At 42.9% G+C, this 19328-nt stretch overlaps 1 protein-coding gene across 2 annotated transcripts in view; it reads left to right on the forward strand.

The window, feature by feature from the left end:
• The window catches only part of UBE2O (ubiquitin conjugating enzyme E2 O), an 89003-nt gene that overhangs the window by 39998 nt on the left and 29677 nt on the right, over positions 1 to 19328 (forward strand). For both annotated transcript variants that reach the window (XM_050919225.1, XM_050919222.1), the window contains exon 2: positions 10176 to 10235. In XM_050919225.1, coding sequence (XP_050775182.1) covers positions 10224 to 10235 — 12 coding nt within the window. In that variant the 5' untranslated portion in view covers positions 10176 to 10223. The remainder of the gene's footprint in view (positions 1 to 10175; positions 10236 to 19328) is intronic.

Here is a 19328-nt window from a genome sequence, read left to right on the forward strand (position 1 = left end):
TATACCGACTTACATTCCTAGTGTAGACCAGACCTTAATCCAGGAGAGATCTGGAGCCTTATTCCAGGAGGATACAATATATTTCAAATAAACAGACTGTGGTACTAGAGCAGACTTTGAGCTTCTCACCTGGAATAGGTTGCAGGTGAGCCACAGAGTAGATACTTGTGTCCTGCAGGAATAATCTGGAGATGCCACTGCCTAAACTCCTCCCCCAGTCAATGGGGGGAGCATTATTCACACTCTTGTGTAGCTTATTAGCTCCCAGTTTGTTATAATCTTCTGTCTTCAGACCCATCGGGTTATAAGATTCCAGTTTCAGGCAGTATTTGTTCTTTCCAATGGTCTGGTTAGCTTCCCTCCATAAGCCCCTTTCCCCATATACACAACCATCCATCCCCTCAGGACACAATTTGTTAGGCGTAAAGCTAACCTGAAGCCCCTCTAGGATTGTATAGAACGCTGGTCGAAAAAAACTGTGTGGAGTTGGTGACATGAGGATTTCTGGTTGATCCTCTTAATGTTCAAAATTATCCACAAAATTTTCAGCTCTGCCAGTTTCTTCCACATAGTCAGAGTTGAAGGCCAGAAAGGGGACCTCTAGATCATCTAATCTGACCTCCTATGTATCATCGATCTCCAAAGCCACCCAATACCCATGCACTAAACTCACCTTTCTCCTTTTTCCCTAATTTTTTGGCAAATGTTTCCTGTGTGATACAATAGGGTCTGTGTAACACAAGTGTCCCTCTGAAGGGAAGTAACTTTAAGATACAAAAGGGGAAAGTAGAGCACATGCCATGAAATAACACACATACTGTATAAGTATCTCTGACTTAACATTACTAGCTACACGTTATTATTAAATCCCATTAGAAACTTCTGTTTCAGTAGCTCCTGGTGCTTCAGACCAAACTTGGAATCTTCGGGTATGTCTACATCTACGATTTTGCAGCGCTGGTTGTTACAGCTGTATTAGTACAGTTGTATAGGGCCAGCGCTGCAGAGTGGCCACACTTACAACAACCAGCGCTGCAAGTGGTGTTAGATGTGGCCACACTGCAGCGCTGTTGGGCGGCTTCAAGGGGGGTTCGGGGAACGCGAGAGCAAACCAGGGAAGGAGACCAGCTTCGCCGCGGTTTGCTCTCGCGTTCCCCGAACCCCCCTGCAAACCGCAGGGAAGGAGACCTGCTTGCTCGGGGGTTCGGGGAACGCGAGAGCAAACCGGGGAAGGAGACCAGCTTCGCCGCCGTTTGCTCTCGCGTTCCCCGAACCCCCCTGCAAACCGCAGGGAAGGAGACCTGCTTGCTCGGGGGTTCGGGGAACTGCGAGAGCAAACCGGGGAAGGAGACCAGCTTCGCCGCTGTTTGCTCTCGCGTTCCCCGAACCCCCTTGCAAACCGCAGGGAAGGAGACCTGCTTGCACGGAGGTTCGGGGAACGCGAGAGCAAACCGGGGAAGGAGACCAGCTTCGCCGCGGTTTGCTCTCGCGTTCCCCGAACCACCCTTGCAAACCGCAGGGAAGGAGACCTGCTTGCATCGGAGGGTTCGGGGAATGCGAGAGCAAACCGGGGAAGGAGACCAGCTTCGCCGCGGTTTGCTCTAGCGTTCCCCGAACCCCCCTGCAAACCGCAGGGAAGGAGACCTGCTTGCTCGGGGTTCGGGGAATGCGAGAGCAAACCGGGGAAGGAGACCAGCTTGATTACCAGAGGCTTCCTCAGGTATGCTGGGATACCTGCTTATTCCACGGAGGTCAAGAAAAGTGCTGGTAAGTGTCTACACTTGATTACCAGCGCTGGATCACCAGCGCTGGATCCTCTACACCCGAGACAAAACGGGAGTACGGCCAGCGCTGTAAACAGGGAGTTGCAGCGCTGGTGATGCCCTGCAGATGTGTACACCTCCTAAGTTGCAGCGCTGTAACTCCCTCACCAGCGCTGCAACTTTGTGATGTAGACAAGCCCTTCATTGTCTAACTTTATGCATTCAGACCTATGTTTAGGGCAGCTGAATAGCTGTGTTAAGCACTGAAGTGCTAATTTAGGCACCTAGATATGAATTTAAATGAACACTTGGAAATCCTAAAACAGCTGTTTTGAAGGATCAGTATGGATTTTGGTGACTGAAGTTAGATAACAAAGATTGAACATTCAGTCCCAATTGCTGCTCTATTTAGCATCTTTACTTTGGATTTAGGAGTCTCATTTTAGTAGCTAAATTTAGAAAACTTGGACCTTACCTCCCACCCATTTCTTATGTGTCAAAGATGGGAAAATTAGGGATCTAAGTGAGCCTGTCACCATAAAGACTTGCAGAGAGACCCCCTCCTCACATATTAGCCCAGAAACACAAAACCAAGGTCACTTACATTTAAGCCTTGTTACTTGCTCAATTTGGGGCTCGCTCTCCTCCCCTTTGGGGTGCAGTGGCCCTCTATGGGTTAACGGGACCTTGTCCCAATAAAGGAGCCTTGATCACACAGTAAACATTCTTAAACTCATACAGGTATTTATTAACAATCAACAATTAATCAGCAGAATACACACGCCAAGCATCTAATGTTCATCACTCCTAATAAAGCAGACTGATGTCTCCCAATGGCTGGTCAGGATCTGATCTCGTCCGGGGCTTTGGCTTCTACACAGTCTTTGGTCTTCAGCTGTATCCCAGAGTTGTATCCCAGAGTTAAGTTCCTACGAGCTCGTTTCCTGACCCTCAGTATGATAGTTAACAAGATGATTTCTCTTATCTATGCCATAACCAATTATTTTACTCAAAGCATAGCTGTGCAAAAACAATACCCAGTCATTTTCACTGTATAAAAATTCAGATGCCTAAGACTGCCTAGTCATTAACGTTTGTGTTTTCAAAGTTAGCAAAAACTTTGCAAGGTCTGCTTATCTTTATGCTTCATTAGTGGATTACATTTGCAATGGCAAAACCTTAGACATTTTATAATCAGGAAGGAGCTGCAGAAACTTGATGCTAGCTTGTCCATTTTCTCCCATTCTCATGACATTGTGAATATATATCTATCCTGTTAGTAATGCTGCAGATGATATTTTTCTCTGTCTGTCAAGGCCAAATTCTCCTGACTCTGTAGTTTTTGTTATGGTGGCTAAACATAAAAGATGGCTGCAGGTTATACTAAATCCATACATAAGGAGGCTGTGGATCATGTCAAGTCCAGGCCTCTCGTTATAGCATTTGGTGACCGCCACACAGTTTAGAATAGTGATGTCTGAGTTAAGACAGATGGGGGGATAGTTTTTTTGGGGGAAGGTTGGAAGAAAGGAGTGGAATGCATGTGCTTCGGTGGGTTCTGGAATCCCAGTAAGGATTTTTTGGGAAGGGCAGCAGATTGAGGAAGGAGGGTATTTATTTCTGAAAGTTGCTTTGATATCCCTGTAGCACCTACCCAGCAGGGAGCAGAGGGTTAATTACATTGAATAGCTTCAGAGCTGGGTGTCAGAGTAGCTGCCTACTTGGGAAGGAAGCACTATTTCTAGCACAACCCCCTTTGGAAAAAGCTTGGCTTTCATGAATTTTTAACTGCAGAAAGAGGCACCGTGTTTAGGGGATGGAGTGGGGCAAGAGAGAGTTGGAGTATGAGAGTAAGGGTGCTGAAAGAATGAACAAGGCAGATTCAGGTCCTCATTTCCTGGTGTTATCAGGGAGAGCACTGCAATACTTCCTTACCTGTTGCTGCAGGTAGACTCTTCTCAAATCTTCGTTGCTAACTTGATTTCTCTTTCCCCCTCCCCCACCCCTTGCCTCGGAACTACAGGTTTCCATGGCAACTTCAGAGGTACTGAGTATATGATATCCCTTAAAAATAAAAATACGACATGGGGATGGCTGGATATTTTCAGCTGGGGCAGTGACCTGGAGGGACGTTAGTTTTTAATTTTTGATATGGTTACAGCATGTTGATTTGCTAAGATCTGCATTCCATGCAGGAAAACCTGCTTGGAGGAGACTAAATCCATGGAAATTAGAACTAGAAAAATATGGAGCTATACCTATCTCATAGAGCTGGAAGGGACCCCGAAAGGTCATTGAGTCCAGCCCCCTCCCTTCACTAGCAGGACCAAGTACTGATTTTGCCCCAGATCCCTAAGTGGCCCCCCTCAAGAATTGAACTCACAACCCTGGGTTTAGCAGGCCAATGCTCAAACCACTGATCCAGGCTGCCTCCTGGGGTGAGGGGAGCATTGTCCATTGGTGGATAAATAAAGATAAGGACTGATCTGGATGGTGACACAATAAAGCTACTGTATCCTCACACTTTTCATGGAAATTCTGGAAGAATGGTAAATTCTAAATGTAACTGGTTCTTTCTCTTCTCTTCTTTCATTTCACTAACAATGAAAGCTTATCACACCCTCACAAAACATACTTGTCTACCCTTTCTTTAGGTGTCCGAGCAAGATTTACATGTATTTAACAAGAGTGCTTGAAACTGATTTTTTTTTTTTAAAGACCATGACGCAAGATGAAGAAGTAGGGGTGGAGCAAAGCACCAGGTCATTGTGAAAGGAAGGAGAAATAGAGAGTGCCATCAGGCCAGTGCAGGTCAGAACTTGCCTTTCTAGCATACTTGTTGGTGATATCATTTACTCAATTTCACTTCAGACCAAACTAATAGAAATAAGTTAGATAAAACAGTAAGATAAAAGTCAGATGGGAAGAACCGGTTCAGTCATCTAGCCCATCACCATCCCAGGCAGTATGTAACTGTTCTTTACAGTGTATTTTCTAGAGTTTATGCTAAGAGCAGCCAGTCTCCTTGGTTTTCAGGTGTGGGAGGAGAATGCCTTGCATTTTCTTTTTATGAAAGACTGCCATCTGCCCTTAGATTTCAAAGAAGGATCTTTCTTATTTTCTTCTCACTGCTGCTCCTCCATTTTAACATTTATATTTCTGGAGTTAATTCTCCTTGCATATAATAAAATATGCATACTCTGACACTAACTAGTAGGTATAATCAAGACTGGTTATTTTCTCCCCACCTTTTTATTGCAGCACACTCCTTGTCATACCTGCTAACTACATATTACATTTGTGTTACCTGAATTTTTTTGCTGGTGAAAGGTGGTGGACAGCCTTGGAGGTTGAAGTCTCAGCTTGGGTAGCATCAAGGGCAAGTTGCCTTCTTATTGTCATCGCTGCTAGTTTCCAAACTCCTAAACTGGAGAGCATCTCTGTAAGAGTAGTTCAATCTCCAGGATCCATTTGGTCAGTGACTTCTCCCCTCTGAGCCTACGAGAGGTGCAGTTGTGGTGCCTTTTTGTGATGTGAGTGCCGATCCATTAGTAGATGAAAAGAAACAATTCACTTCCTGTAGGATGCATTTGTTCTTAATACTGTTGCTTGTTTCTCCAGGTTAATCTTGTTTCTAGCTTGAAAATCTCACTTCATCCTGAACAGAGAACAGACTATTAGGTATTATCATGTGTGACAGTGTTGCCTGCTTATCGTGAACACTTGCTTTGCAGCTGGCACTCTTCATGGTTGTCTTTTTTTTTTTTTTTTTGGAGGGGTTGGGATTGCATGCAGAAATACTTTTCATTTTATCCCGGTGGAAACTGTCAAGTTAAAATATCCCTTCGCTGCCCTAAGAGGCAAAAAGGCAAATGTCATGTGTTTGTGTATATAAGAATGGCCGTACCGGGTCAGACCAAAGGTCCATCTAGCCCAGTATCTGTCTACCGACAGTGGCCAATGCCAGATGCCCCAGAGGGAGTGAACCTAACAGACAATGATCAAGTGATCTCTCTCCTGCCATCCATCTCCATCCTCTGACAAACGGAGGCTAGGGACACCATTCCTTACCCATCCTGGCTAATAGCCATTTATGGACTTAACCACCATGAATTTATCCAGTTCTCTTTTAAATGCTGTTATAGTCCTAACCTTCACAACCTGCTCAGGTAAGGAGTTCCACAAGTTGACTCTGCGCTGTGTGAAGAAGAACATTTTTTTATTTGTTTTAAACCTGCTGCCTATTATACATATGTGTGCATACATTTCCCCCTGTATTTTGACTGGATAATGAGTGACCACTTAGACTGCGCGCACCCCCCCCCCCCCGAATGCAAATATATCAGTGGAGAAAGTGTCACTGTGGTAGTGAAATTCCAAGCATAACCAAAGTACTATCTTGAAAATTTAGTTATATTCAAAATGTTGATTTTAAGCATATGAGAGTGTGTCCTATTTCAGAGCGCTCTGAGGACTTGTATCACTTTTGTGTATAAAATAAACACACAGGTTATTTTGTTTGAGTACCATCAGAGCTAGTTGTTCAAAAAGCAATCTCGATAGCATTTTTATTAAGAAAATATTTGCCATTTATGGCTTCAAAATAGATCGCTATTTTACCTGACACAGTTCTTGGCACTTGTAGCTCTTCTGAATCATCCAAACAAATTGCTCTACTTTGATCTGTTAACATAGAGGATGGCTGTCTGAGAGGAAATCTCATTAGCTTTAATGAGTTAAGTAGTTAAATCTCAGGCATCACAATGAGAATTTAACCTGAGCATATCCGGAGTAGTCTACAAAGACCAGGAGGTACTTTTTGAGAAGTTGGTCATATGGTAACAAACAACTCAAGTTTTTAAACTGGAATAAATTGTCATAAATATCAGCTGTTAACTATAAATTTGTTCGTCTCTAAGGTGCCACAAGTACTCTTGTTCTTTTTGCTGTGGAAAGTAAGTGATGAAATGATTTGTATTCCTCCCACTCTATCGTCCCCCCCCTCCCCCCCCCAAAAAAAAAAAAAAAGGAAGCGGAGGGCACAGTGTTATCAGACCTGGAAAGCGATGTTGCAGACTAGCATTTCCCTGCTAAAATGAGGATGGTGTCTTTTTGGCTATGGATTTGCTGTGAAGCTCAAAGTCAATTATATTACACAGTGCTGAGAGGGCTGTCAATCTGGGACAAAGCATCTGACTAGTGGAAAGACATGGCTTGAATGCCAGGGCTACTCAGGAATAGCAAAGCAGGTGCCTATTCAAGGAATTGCTATTTCAGATTCCTACTGGCATTATCAAGGCATGTGACTTGGATGCAGAAGCCTCATCGCTGTATTGATTTTCATAGAGAGAAATATAGCGAATGAGATGTAGGTTTAAAAGTACTCTAAATATTTAGTTACATAACTTTTGACTGAGGGGCTTTACTTGAGTTGAAGACAGTATTGGTCTGCTGAGCACAAATAGAGTAGGAGAAGGAGAGGAAGGTGGCCAGATGTCCCAATTTTATAGGGACAGACCCAATTTGGGGGTCTTTTTCTTATATAGGCTCCTATTACCCCCCACCCCCATCACAATTTTTCACACTTGCTGTCTGGTCACCCTAAAGAGAGAGAATTTGAGTGAATTGAATATCAGGGATTCACGAAAAGGCATCCTATTTTTAATCTTTTATTATTATTATTATTATTATTTATTTTCGCCTTATCTGGGATTTGGCAGCTTTCCGTGTAATGACAGATTTTCTAAATATTGTGATAGGATGTCAGGTGTTGGAATCCTGCATGTAGATGTAGCACTGCTTTGCTCAGTCATCCTGGCAACCAAACCAGGTTCATCTTATTGGCTGCACTAGAAAATTATAAAATAGTTGAGCTTTGCTTAGGGCAAAGAGTTTTAGAATCAGGGGCAGAGATGAGCTGCAGAGAGCAACTCTAGTGCATTGTATTTTAAGAAGGATCTGAAGGTGAGGCTGTTTTTAACAGTGAAGAAAACTCCCAGGAAGGATGTATATTCAGGCCACTTCACTCTTGAATTTGTGTATGTAAACTGTTAGGAGCAGGCTGGGACCAATATTTGTTTGCAACTTATTGTAATAAATTTATTAAACGTTTAAGTTCGATCACTCTTGCTTGACATAACATCCGGTCACAATTAGGGATCTACCAGACACTATATTTAATAACAGAGTAGTGTGATTTAGTAAGTAATGTTTAATTCATGTTGTGTTTTTCAACACCAGTGTCGTTGCAATTAAATTACTCTAATGCATGTTAAAATATAAGTGTAAATGGTACACTTTGAAAAACAGAATAAGTTAATTCTTTAGAATATCAGAGTGCAGTTTATGGTTGAGTATTTATTGGAATGTAAACACTGTAATTACCCGTGGTTTATTGTTAAAATAACTATGTACATACAGTACCTTTTCATTGAAGAATTTCTACAGCTTTATAAAAACTTAACCCTCAATACTCTTGAGAGTTGCAGGGAGGAGATGGAGGCATAAGAAATTAATATGTTCAAAGATATACAGTGGTAATGTTCCGACTATCAGTCCTGTTTTAACCATTCAACTCAGTATGGTTAATTGTGTGTTACTTTATGGGTTTTCAGTAAAATATGACAGTACATACTAGGATGTTTGGTTCCAGCTCTTACTCTTAGATTACAAGTTTTTGACTAAATCGCTAATCCAAGCCACAGGCTACAACTTGGATTTCTACCAAATGCAGATGAAGCAATATTGAATTTTGAGATAGAGATTGATTGGGGAAAAGTGGATCATAGCTTCCAAGGTCAAAAGGGACCGTTCCTCTGACCTCCTGTATAATTTAAGTCATAGATCATCTCAAAATAATTTCTAGAGCATATATTTTAGAAAAACATCCAATCTTGATTTTAAAGTCATCCGTGAAGGACAATCCACAACAACCCTTTTCAAAAACAACGAGGATCCCCTGGCAGACCATTAAAGACTAACTGATTTATTTGGGCATAAGCTTTTGTGGGTAAAAAACCCCACATCTCCACGAAAGCTTATGTCCAAATACATCTGTTAGTCTTTAAAGTGCCACCGGACTCCTCTTTTTGTTTTTGTGCATACAGACTGAGATGGCTACCCCTCTGATTCTTGGAACCCTTGGCAAGTTTTTTCCAATGGTTTGATAGATGATGCAGTGTTAAGTTTGTCTTGAGAGTAACCTGCCAATCAGTGGTTCTATCCTCAATTCTTGTAGATCCCAGAACACTTGTCCAAAATGGACGTAATGGTATTTAACACATTTTCGGGGATGAAAATGCTGTACGGACAATAGTTAATGTGCCTTCACAACACCTCTGGAAACTACGTTGGTATTCCCATGTTTAACTGAGATTGTGATCGATCTAAGGCTGCATTAGACCATTGGCAGAACTGGAGTTAGAATTCAGAAGTATCTGCCTCACTACTACATTTAGTCCACCAAACCACATTGCCTCATCCCCTCCCTGGCTCAATTCAGTGAGTTCTGATGCCCAAGGCTGTGTGTGAGCTATTGTTGAGCATGTAATGGTTCTTCGACTACTCCATTTGCTGCCACAGTCGCTTTGGAACTAATTTCTAACTCATTACTGTAAAGTGCTTTGAGAAGCCTGGAATCTGAAAGGTGATATATGAACAAATCTTAGCTTCTGCTTTTAATGCTGTGTTCTGATACAAGAATGTTATCTGGCCTGGATGACGGGACTGCTGAGTGAAACAGAGGGCATAAACAATGTCTCATATATTGTAGATGACTTAACATTTTTTTGCTGCAGGGATAGATAATCTCTGCACTTGACTGGTTTTAAGGGGAGCTTTTGCTGCGATGGGGAAGCACAGTAACACAAATCACATCCCTAGCTAGTTAAGATTTGGCTTTCCAAGAGCTGCACAAGACGCTCTTGGCTAAATGGGATTACCACAGAGTTTTGGGGTATTGTGTGTGATACTTGACTGGTTAGATGAATAGTGCAGGACAAAGGGGAACTGCCCTATGTGATTTACTTTCACCTGTATCACCACACCCCACTCTCCACCATAGGATAGTGAAATGTGGGTTGCGAGAGCCAGGAACTGAGTCAAGATTTGTGTCCTATTCCTGGTGTTGCAGCATAATTGATTTGCATCAAAACTATGGACAGGTCATGTAATTGTTGTGTTTCAGAGCTACAAAATGGGTATAATGCCTTCCTTGAAAGGTGCTGTGAGGGTTAATCCAGTGTCTATAAAAGCACTTTGCGAGCATGCTTCTGGAACATAGGGCATTTCAGCAGAGGAAGTATTAACAGAGGAAGTGAAATGGACTATTTCACTTACTTTGTCCTAGTTTTTCACCAAATGTTGTCTGAGGTCACTAAACCTGGTCTCTCTTTTTTTCCCCTCTTCTCCTAGCTGAAGCTTGAGGATCGCTCGGTTGTCCCTCGGGATGTGGTCAGACACATGAGCTCAAATGTAAGTGCTGCTTTTTAATAGATCATGATACTGCTGCATGGCTATCTAAGGTGGGCCAAGACACCTACATTGAAGTCAAACACACTTAGAAAGTATCCAGCAGCTTCATTTTTTTAGGGTATTAACAGATACTGTTATCCTTCGATAGCAAACTATGGTTAGAAATGTGGTGTGGATCGTAGTGCATAACTGAAAGAGATGGAGTTCTCTTGAGCAGGTGAGGCTGATAATCTCACATGATTAAACAGAAAGCTTGCCTATCCTCTGAGCTTTAAATGTAAAGGATGAGTGACCCTGTACACATAATGGTGAAGCATCCCACATAGACCATAAGAACGGCCATACTGGATAAGACCAAAGATCCAGCATGCCCAGTATCCTGTCTCTGGCAATGGCTTCAAAGGGCATGAACAGAATAGGGCAATTTATCAAGTGATCCATCCTCTGTCATCCAGTCCCAGCCTCTGGCAGTTGGAGATTTAGGGACACCTAGGGCATGGGGTTGTATCATCTTGCCTACTAGTCTATGACAGACCTATTCGTCATGAACTTATCTAATTATTTTTTGAATCAAGTTATATTCTTGGTCTTCACAACATCCCCTGGCAACAAGTTCCACAGGGTGACTGCATTGTGTGAAGAAATATTTACTTTTGTTTGTTTTAAACCTGTTGGCTGTTAATCTCATTGTGTGAGCCTTACTTCTTGTGTTATGTAAAGGGGTAAATAATGCTTCTTTATTCACTTTCTCCACACCATTTGTGATTTGATAGACCTCTATCAAAACTCTCCTTAGTCGTGTCTTTCCTAAAATGAACAGTTCCAGGCCAGGTCTACTAGTGCTTGCTTAGCGCTTATATTAGCGTTATATTAGCTACCCTCTAGTCATCTGTACTGAGGTTGATTTAAGCAATAGGTTACATACCACAGTTAATAGTTCTGCCATTTTATATTGGAGTTCTTTCAGAACCCTGGGCTGAAGACCGTCTGGTCCTGGAGACTTATTACTGATTGCTTTATCACTTTGTTCCAAAACCATCTCTACTGGTGCCTCAGCCTGGGACAGTTCCTCAGATTTGTCACCTAAAAAGAATGGCTCAGGTGTGGGGATCTTCCCCCATAACCTCTGCAATCAACACAAGCAAAGAAATCATTTAGCTTCTCCACAACAGCCTGGTCTTCCCCAAGTGCTCTCTTAGCACCTTGATCATCAAGCTGCCCCTCTGACTGTTTGGCAGGTATCCTGCTTCTGCTTTACTTGATAAAAAGGTTGCTGTCAGTTTTTGTGTGCTTGGTTAGTTGCTCTTCAGGTTCTTTCTTGGTCTGCCGTATTATAGCTTTACACTTGACTTGCAAATCACTAGGATTTGGCCTCCAATTTTAATGGATGCCTTTTTACTTCTAGCCACCTCTTTTACTCTGCTGTTTAGCCATAGTGGTATTTGGTCCACTTACCATTTGTTTTTTTAATTTGAGGGTGTACATTGAGTTTGAGCCTCTGTTTATGGTATTTTTAAATAGTATCCATGCCATTTGCAGGCATTTCACCCTTGTGATTCTTTAAATTTCCATTTAACTAGCTTCCTCTTTTTTTTATGTGGTTCCCCTTTTTTAAGTTAAATGCAACCATGGTGAGTTTCTCTGCCATTTTTCCCCCTACATGGATGTTAAATTTAATTACAGGATGGTCACTATATACCAAGCATTTCAGTTCTGTGCAAATCTTGGACCCAATCCTGTGCTTCATTTAGGATTAAATCAAGAATTACCTCTCCCATTGTGGGTTGCAGGGCAAGCCGTTCCAAGAAGCAGTCATTTAATGTGTCTAGAAATTTTATCTCTGCATTCCGTCCTGAGGTAACACATACTCAGTCAATATGAGGATAGTTGAAATCCTCCATTATTGCATTTTCTGCCTTCGTAAGCTCTTTAATCTTCTTGAGCATTTCACAGTCACTGTCCTTCATGTGGTCAGTAGTCTGTTCCTACTCCTAAAGTCTTATTATTCAAGCATGGAATTTCTATCCATAGAGATTCTGTGGTAAAGTTTGATTCATTTAAGATTTTGTTCTTTGACTTTAGGCTTTCTTTCACATACGGTGCCACTCCCCCACCAGTACGACCTAGTCTGTCATTCCTGTGTATTTTGTACCCTGGTATTACCGTATCCCATTGATTATCCTCATTCCACCAAGTTTCCTGATGCCTATTATATCAATTTCCTCATTTAGTGCCAGGCACTCTAGTTCACCCATCTTAGCATTTAGACTTCTAGCATTTATATATAAGCATTTGTACGTTTTGTCAATATTCAGTTTGTTTGCCTTCATGTGTGATATTTAAGTGGGACTCTTTTACACTCGCCCATGGGGCAGTGGTGGAGGTGGTGCAGAATACTCTTTGGAAGCAGCAATTTGCTCAACACTTTATCTTTACACCCACCTTGGTGTGTGCCGAAGCATTAATCGGAGACTGTGCCATAGGAGCTGACACAGCATTGGAGCAACATCAGCTTCCGATACCATGTTGAGGGTAAGGTTTATGACTCTCGCTTCTGGTGTCTGCACTTCAAAAGTTGAGTGTTTGTTTTTGTGAGTGGGGGATAGTAAAGGTGAAGTGGGAATCCCACACTGTGTGGGGTTTGTACCATAGGCTCTCCCATTTTTCTAGCTCCCCTGAAGCTGTCTCATCTGCACACACTGTTGCATTTCTTGCTTTGAAACCTGTAGATATATCCTGCCTTTTCACATTCTAGGCACAGAATTCCCAAACCATCTCAGAAGTGTCCTTCGCCCCTCCCCCCCGCCCCCCCCCCAGACTTAGCTCAAGTCTTGTCCATCACATGCAACACTCTTGCTGTTTTGCAAGGGGAGACTTGTTTCATTATGACGTTTAAGCCCGTACAGTAGTTCTACATACTGGCTGAATCACCTCTCTAGGTACTGCAGCTGAGCCTAGCCAAATTAAAATTCATCCTGTGCCTGGTACCTTTTTACAAGACTAGCAGGGTCAGTGTTGGAGACATATTACCATAAAGCTCTTTCATGACCATTATCCATTGGAAGTAAAATTTCCAAAGGTCTGATGTAGCAGTTGCAATGGAAACGCAGAGTTCTGTGGTGCAGTTAGCATAACTTCCTCAATGGGAAGAAGTGTCTCTTGAGAGATATTTCAAAATAGATCCCCAGTGAGTGCGCTGTGTCCATCTGACCCCAGAAAACAGATATGAAAACTCCGTGCATGTCTACACTGATCTCTGGAGCGATCGTTCCAGTGGGGGTCTATTTATCGTGTATAGTGAAGACACGATAAATTGACTGCCAAGCGCTCTCCCATCCACTCCAGTACTCCACCGGAGCAAGAAGCATAGGCGGAGTCAACGGGAGAGCATCAACAGCCGACCTACCGCAGTGAAGACACTGCAGTAAGTAGCTCTGAGTATGTCAACTTCAGCTACGCTATTGCGTAACTTAGACCGATTTAGCTTGCCCCATCCCCCTAGTGTTGTACCCAGGCCTCCCTGGACTATTGAGGCAAGACCTAGCTAAAGTGTCCAGCAGAGCCAGTTCAGCAGAATGGAGCTGGTGCTTAAACAACAGACCACAAGCTTTTCTCTTACCCGATGTTGTTTTAAGTCCTAGTTGCCATGTTGTAGAATATTACAGCATTAGCACTCAGTCGGAGATGTGTGAATTTGATTGCGTGAGAGATTATCAAGGATGTTCAATATCCGTCCTCAAATGAGCCATATGATCTCTTAAGGAATTTAGCTAGCCTGGCAGTCTTTTGCAGTTGCTAACTCCTGCCCTACTTATTCTGACGTGTATTTTCTCTCAATTTTCCCTCCAATGTCAGACCCACTGGTGGTGTGGTGAGACAGACAGCTGGCCACTAACTTTATCCCAGGTGGTAAGACCTGTATGTGTGATAGGGGGGTGATTAAGGCCACATTCCAGCCCCTGGCAGTAAATGGGCACTGTTGCATGTCATTTTCAGTCTGAGAGACACTCACTGACAAGTTTTCCTTTTGTTTACCATCCATTTCCTTTTTTTTTTTTTTTTAAACACTATCTTCCTAGAAGCTTGAAGTGATTTGTCTCTCCTGGTATTTTCTCTCCCCTTCCTCCCCTTGGCAAATGTAGACACGCGTTTTCTGTCCTGTCACACTTTCCTTCCTGAATGAGCTGAGGATAATAGGCTGTCTCACTTACTTCTTGTGTGTGCTATTGTGTGATGCCTTACTATGCCAAAACTGCTATCTTGCACACTGTCACTTCTGGTGTAGATCCTGAGCATTTAAGTACCTGCTGTCACTTGACCCTTTCCAATATATGGCTGGTCTTAATTTTTCATTGATGGCATGGTGTGCTTTAAAAAAGACAAAAAATACAACCAACGCAAGCCATTTTCTTCTCTTCCTAGCCTTTCTTACAGCTTTGTTTTGGATGGGACAGTGAATTGGACGAGGGAGAGACTTCCCCATCGCAAACTTGGGCATTTCTCCGGCATGATATGTGCTGTGGGGACAACAATGGGCACACAGGAATGTGTTCATTGCAACAAAGGGTGCTTGACTCATCTAGCACTCAGGACTCAATTAAACTGTGATTGATCTTGTGCTAAAGAGCACAGTGCTGGATTTCCAGTTCCATCCATTCATCACTGGCTCATAAGAAATTGATTTTTAGAAAGGAACTATGAAATCTTGATTCTCCATTTTCCTGTGAGCTTCCCGTTTATCTGGAATATAATGGAATAGAACAGGGCACAGTTCCACCTTACTGAGGCTGACCGTGTGGAGACTTGGGGGAAATCTATAGTTAAAACCCTGTATTATTGCACGAGACACATGCTGGCTTGGTCTCACTTTGAAAATGAACCACTCAGCCCCATTCTAACCTGATGGAATGAATCAGCAGAAAAACTTAGTCAGCAGGTTCTGATCCTCAAGGATTAGTGTCTCTGTAACCGTGCCTTAGTGGATCAGAACCGAAGATGCCAAATTCAGGACGAACTGCTGAGAAATAGGGCAAACACAACCCAAAACTGGTGGTTATTCTTTTATAAGAGATACCAAACCAGCCACAAAAGTAAAGTCCTGTTTCAGCACACTGGCTAACAAGAAAACATAAAGGCCGTTTCCTCAGGCATTTGAGTTCTGTATCACCACCAAAAACACTGATTCAGGGACGAGTGGTTCTTTACAACCAGTCTCATCAAATAATAGGCTCTTCTGATCCCAAGGGACCAGCCACACACCTAGGTCAGTAAATAACTTAGCCCTTACCCAAGAATCATGCTGGTGCCAATCCTTTAGTATCTAAAATCTAAAGGTTTATTCATAAAAATAATAAAAGGTGAGAGTTGAAATTGGTTAAAGGAATCAATTACATACAGCAATGGCAAAGTTCTTGGTTCAGGCTTGTAGCAGTGATGGAATAAACTGCCGGCTTAAGTCATATTTCTGGAATACATCCACAGCTTGGATGGGTCATACAGTCCTTTGTTCAGAGCTTCAGTTTGTAGCAAAGTTCCTCCAGAGGTAAGAAGCAGAATTGAAGACAAAATTGAGGTGTTTCCAGGGCTTTTTATAGCTTTTGCCATGTGGAGGCTTCTCATTGTTCTTACGGTGGAAAATTACAGCAACAAGATGGAATTTGGAGTCATATGGGCAAGTCTCATGTCCATGCATTTTGCCTCGTCACAGCAGGAAATTCCATAAAGTGTAGATGGACGTCTCCCATGATCCATTGTCAGTTAAATGTTCTTTTGCTGGGCCGCTCCATTTGAATAGTTCCTCCAAGATGTCCTGGCTTGCTAGCTTGTGGGTTTTACCCCAGGAGCAAGCATTTGAAATCCAAGTATAGAGCCAATACTTGTATCATTTTTGTATTTGAAGTTATATGTGTACAGATAACATAATCACCACCAGCAAATCATAACCTTATCATCGACACCTCACTTGACAACCTTTGTACAATATTTGCTGGAAATATAAAACAGCGGTTGCAACAGTGGGGTCATATTTTAATCGGATAATGTCAGTCTCATGGTAAAGTAAGTTAAGAACATCCAAATAAATGGAGGGGAGGCATTGAGGAAGGGTGCCACAGATGGGGTTTCCTGGGGTGTAACCCCTGGGTGTTCTCCCAAAGTCACTCCCTCTCCAATACAGCCACTTACAGCCCTGCTTCTGAGCACCTGTCCAAGGGGAGGGACAAGCTGAACTGAGCCACATAGTGATTTAAAACAAGATCTGTAGATGACAGAATACAAAGGTTCCAAAGTGAGTGACCTTAAAGTCTCTTACCTGCTAAAGCAAGAGAGCTTGCCCGGGTGGAGACTTGGTCTCTCATATCCTAGGTTAGCGTGGACTGGGAGCGCTATGGGGGAATGCTTCACTTTGGGTTAACAGGAACTTCCTGCTCACTGACCCAGGAACCATCACTGACTCCGACAGGAGTCTCCGCCAGAGAGGTGCTTGGGAAGAGGGGAATGGAAAACTGGAGCAGGTAGATGTAATACAGTGGGAATCTGGTGGAACCTCCTGCCTTGTCCTTGGCTGGAATTATGTATGGAGAAATCTCAATTGAAAATATCAAGAGAAAATTGAACGTCTTGTTTTAAAAACACTTATTTCTGTAATCTCTCTGCATCCAAAGCAGCAGCAGCCTTTTGCCTCAGCTCAGCACAGTGGTAAGGTTGAGCCTACCTCTATAACACACTCAGCTCAGCACAGGGCTGCTGCTAAGCAATCTCCACGCTTCATCTGCTGATCCTCTGTTCTCTCAATAGCAGTGTTAGTCATAAGACCCCTGGAAAAAGGCAGAGAGTGGAGTCAGGGGACCAAGGCACATAGCCAGACACTGGCAGACTTGCTGTGTAATGCAGAGTCCCTGCTATATACCACAAGGCTGCCTTTCCAGTTCAGTATTTTAATGTGATGTGCCTTGGAAAGCTTTGGTCAGTGAGTGGGAAATGGGCATGGTATGAGACAGACTAAACTAGCAGAGAATTCTCTGAACTACTTATGACTTCATGATTTTTTGGTGGTTAATGGATAAATGTTATTCATCAAGTACAGTGAAGGCATTTCTGTGTCACCTATTGATAAGATAGAGTGTACTATTGTGCCTTTTCCATTAGAAATGAAGGACAGGGGAGAGGGACCCTGCGACCATTTGGTAGAAATTGCAGCCTCTAGAACATAATACTTTGTTGGCTCCTAGAACTTTCCTGGTACTCACTGTCTGGTGCACAAAAACCATGTCTTCTGAGACGAGTGAAATTCTGAAATGTTCATCCTAAACCAACATTTTCTGGTTCTTTTACCTGGAATTACTAAGTAAAAACTAGAAACAAAAGTATTAAATGATAAGGAACAATATCGTGGGGGTTATCAAATCTAAGATCATTCTGGGGAAGAGCAGAGGCAAGTAGTCAGATGCAAAATAATGAGCCACTGCAGTTGAGTTCCCAAAGATGAGATTTGCTGTCCAGGCCTTGTTTGTCCTGTGGCTTGAACTAAGCTAGTAGCAGCTGTGTTGGAAAAACGTTGAGCACGGCTCTGGCAAAACTATGCTTAAGTCTTTGAATGCAATTGTTGACAGCACGGTTTCGCTGTCTGTGGTAGTCAGGGTTTTTTGTTGGAGAGCTGTGCTAGTCCAGTCACACTACAGAGCCTGTGAAGTGTGCAGAAACTAGGATACATAATCAGTGATGTGTCTGTGAGACGATCTCCCAACGCAGCCACTAGCGTGAAGGAGTAGCTGTAGATTGTGAAGCAGGTGTGCAAAGCACAGCACTCCTGCCTTGGTCTCTGCCTGTGTAGCACTTCTTATGCTGTCTCCTACGTACATTACTGAGTAACACTGGCACCGTTATGCTAGGGAGAAGAGCAAAGATATGCTGTTGCCAACACACATGAGCTTCCCTCCCTTGATCCCCCTCTTCTTGGCTGCCTGGAGGAGAACAGATAAATGATTTCTCTCCCTGCATCTCACTGCCTCAAGCCCTGTATTCTGCCTAGTGAGGGATGGAAGAGAATCCAGACAGCTCTGGTTCGCTTGCTGAGCAATCTATTCAAATATTTATCCTGGACAGTCCCCGTTTGTATCTGTAAAGGAGGTCCTTCCTATGACTGGCTGTCCCTGAGACCTGGCAGAGTGAATTGAGCACCAAAAACCGTGGATTTTTAGAAACTGCATGTGGCTCTAGATGCAGGGCTTGAGTAAATAAATCTGTGAGAAAGGACGGAATGTTTGTGGAATGAGTTAGCTCATTCAGTACGTACACGATGTCAGCTCTTCAAAGTATGCATTCTCTTGTTTCCGTTAATAGTAGGCCTTGATGTGTGCGATAAGGACAGCTACTGAAGCCAATGAGAGCAATGCATTCTCCACGCCATCCCTTAGTCATGTTTTGTAATGGACTGTGATCATTAACATATAAAACTATTGATTGTGTCAGGAGGGCAGAGTAGCTGCTGAGTTTGACAGAATGTTTGGGTTCGCTTCTCTTCCTTGGAGGGCTAAACCATATGTATGTGAAATGCGTGTGTTTGTGAAATGTGTACATGTTATTGCAGAACCCTTTCTAAAGGTTCACATCTAGAGCTTAGCTTGTTTTTAACTGAAGATTTGATCATTGGTCCCCACTAAAAAGTGAGCGAGGGTAGATAATGTTTTTTGATTGGACCAACAAGTAAGTTATTTGGCTTGAAATCTTGTGACTTAATACGTTTGGCCCAGTGAACGGTGCCAGATTATCTATTGCGCTGGCTGCCAGCGGTAGGTGAAGATAAATATATAAAATGTGTTGAATAGGAAACTGAATAAAAAGGCAACAAACTATTTTATAGCCTCTTGGTGTCTGGCACTCACGCTCTGCCCCGTTTGGAGCTTTACCTGTGGGGGAGAACCCTTTTGAGCTGCAGTGGATTGTTACCTTGAGCATGACAATAACAGTACACCATGTATCTGGGAGCCAAGGTACAGGGGACCCAAATGCTAAACTGATGAACAAGCAGCAACCGTTTTACTTCACCAACTGAACTAGCTGTTTCCTTATGCAAGCAGAGGCAGGAATTCATAG

The sequence above is a fragment of the Gopherus flavomarginatus genome, chromosome 12 (assembly GCF_025201925.1).
Source record: "Gopherus flavomarginatus isolate rGopFla2 chromosome 12, rGopFla2.mat.asm, whole genome shotgun sequence".
Classification (NCBI taxonomy): Eukaryota; Metazoa; Chordata; order Testudines; family Testudinidae; genus Gopherus; species Gopherus flavomarginatus.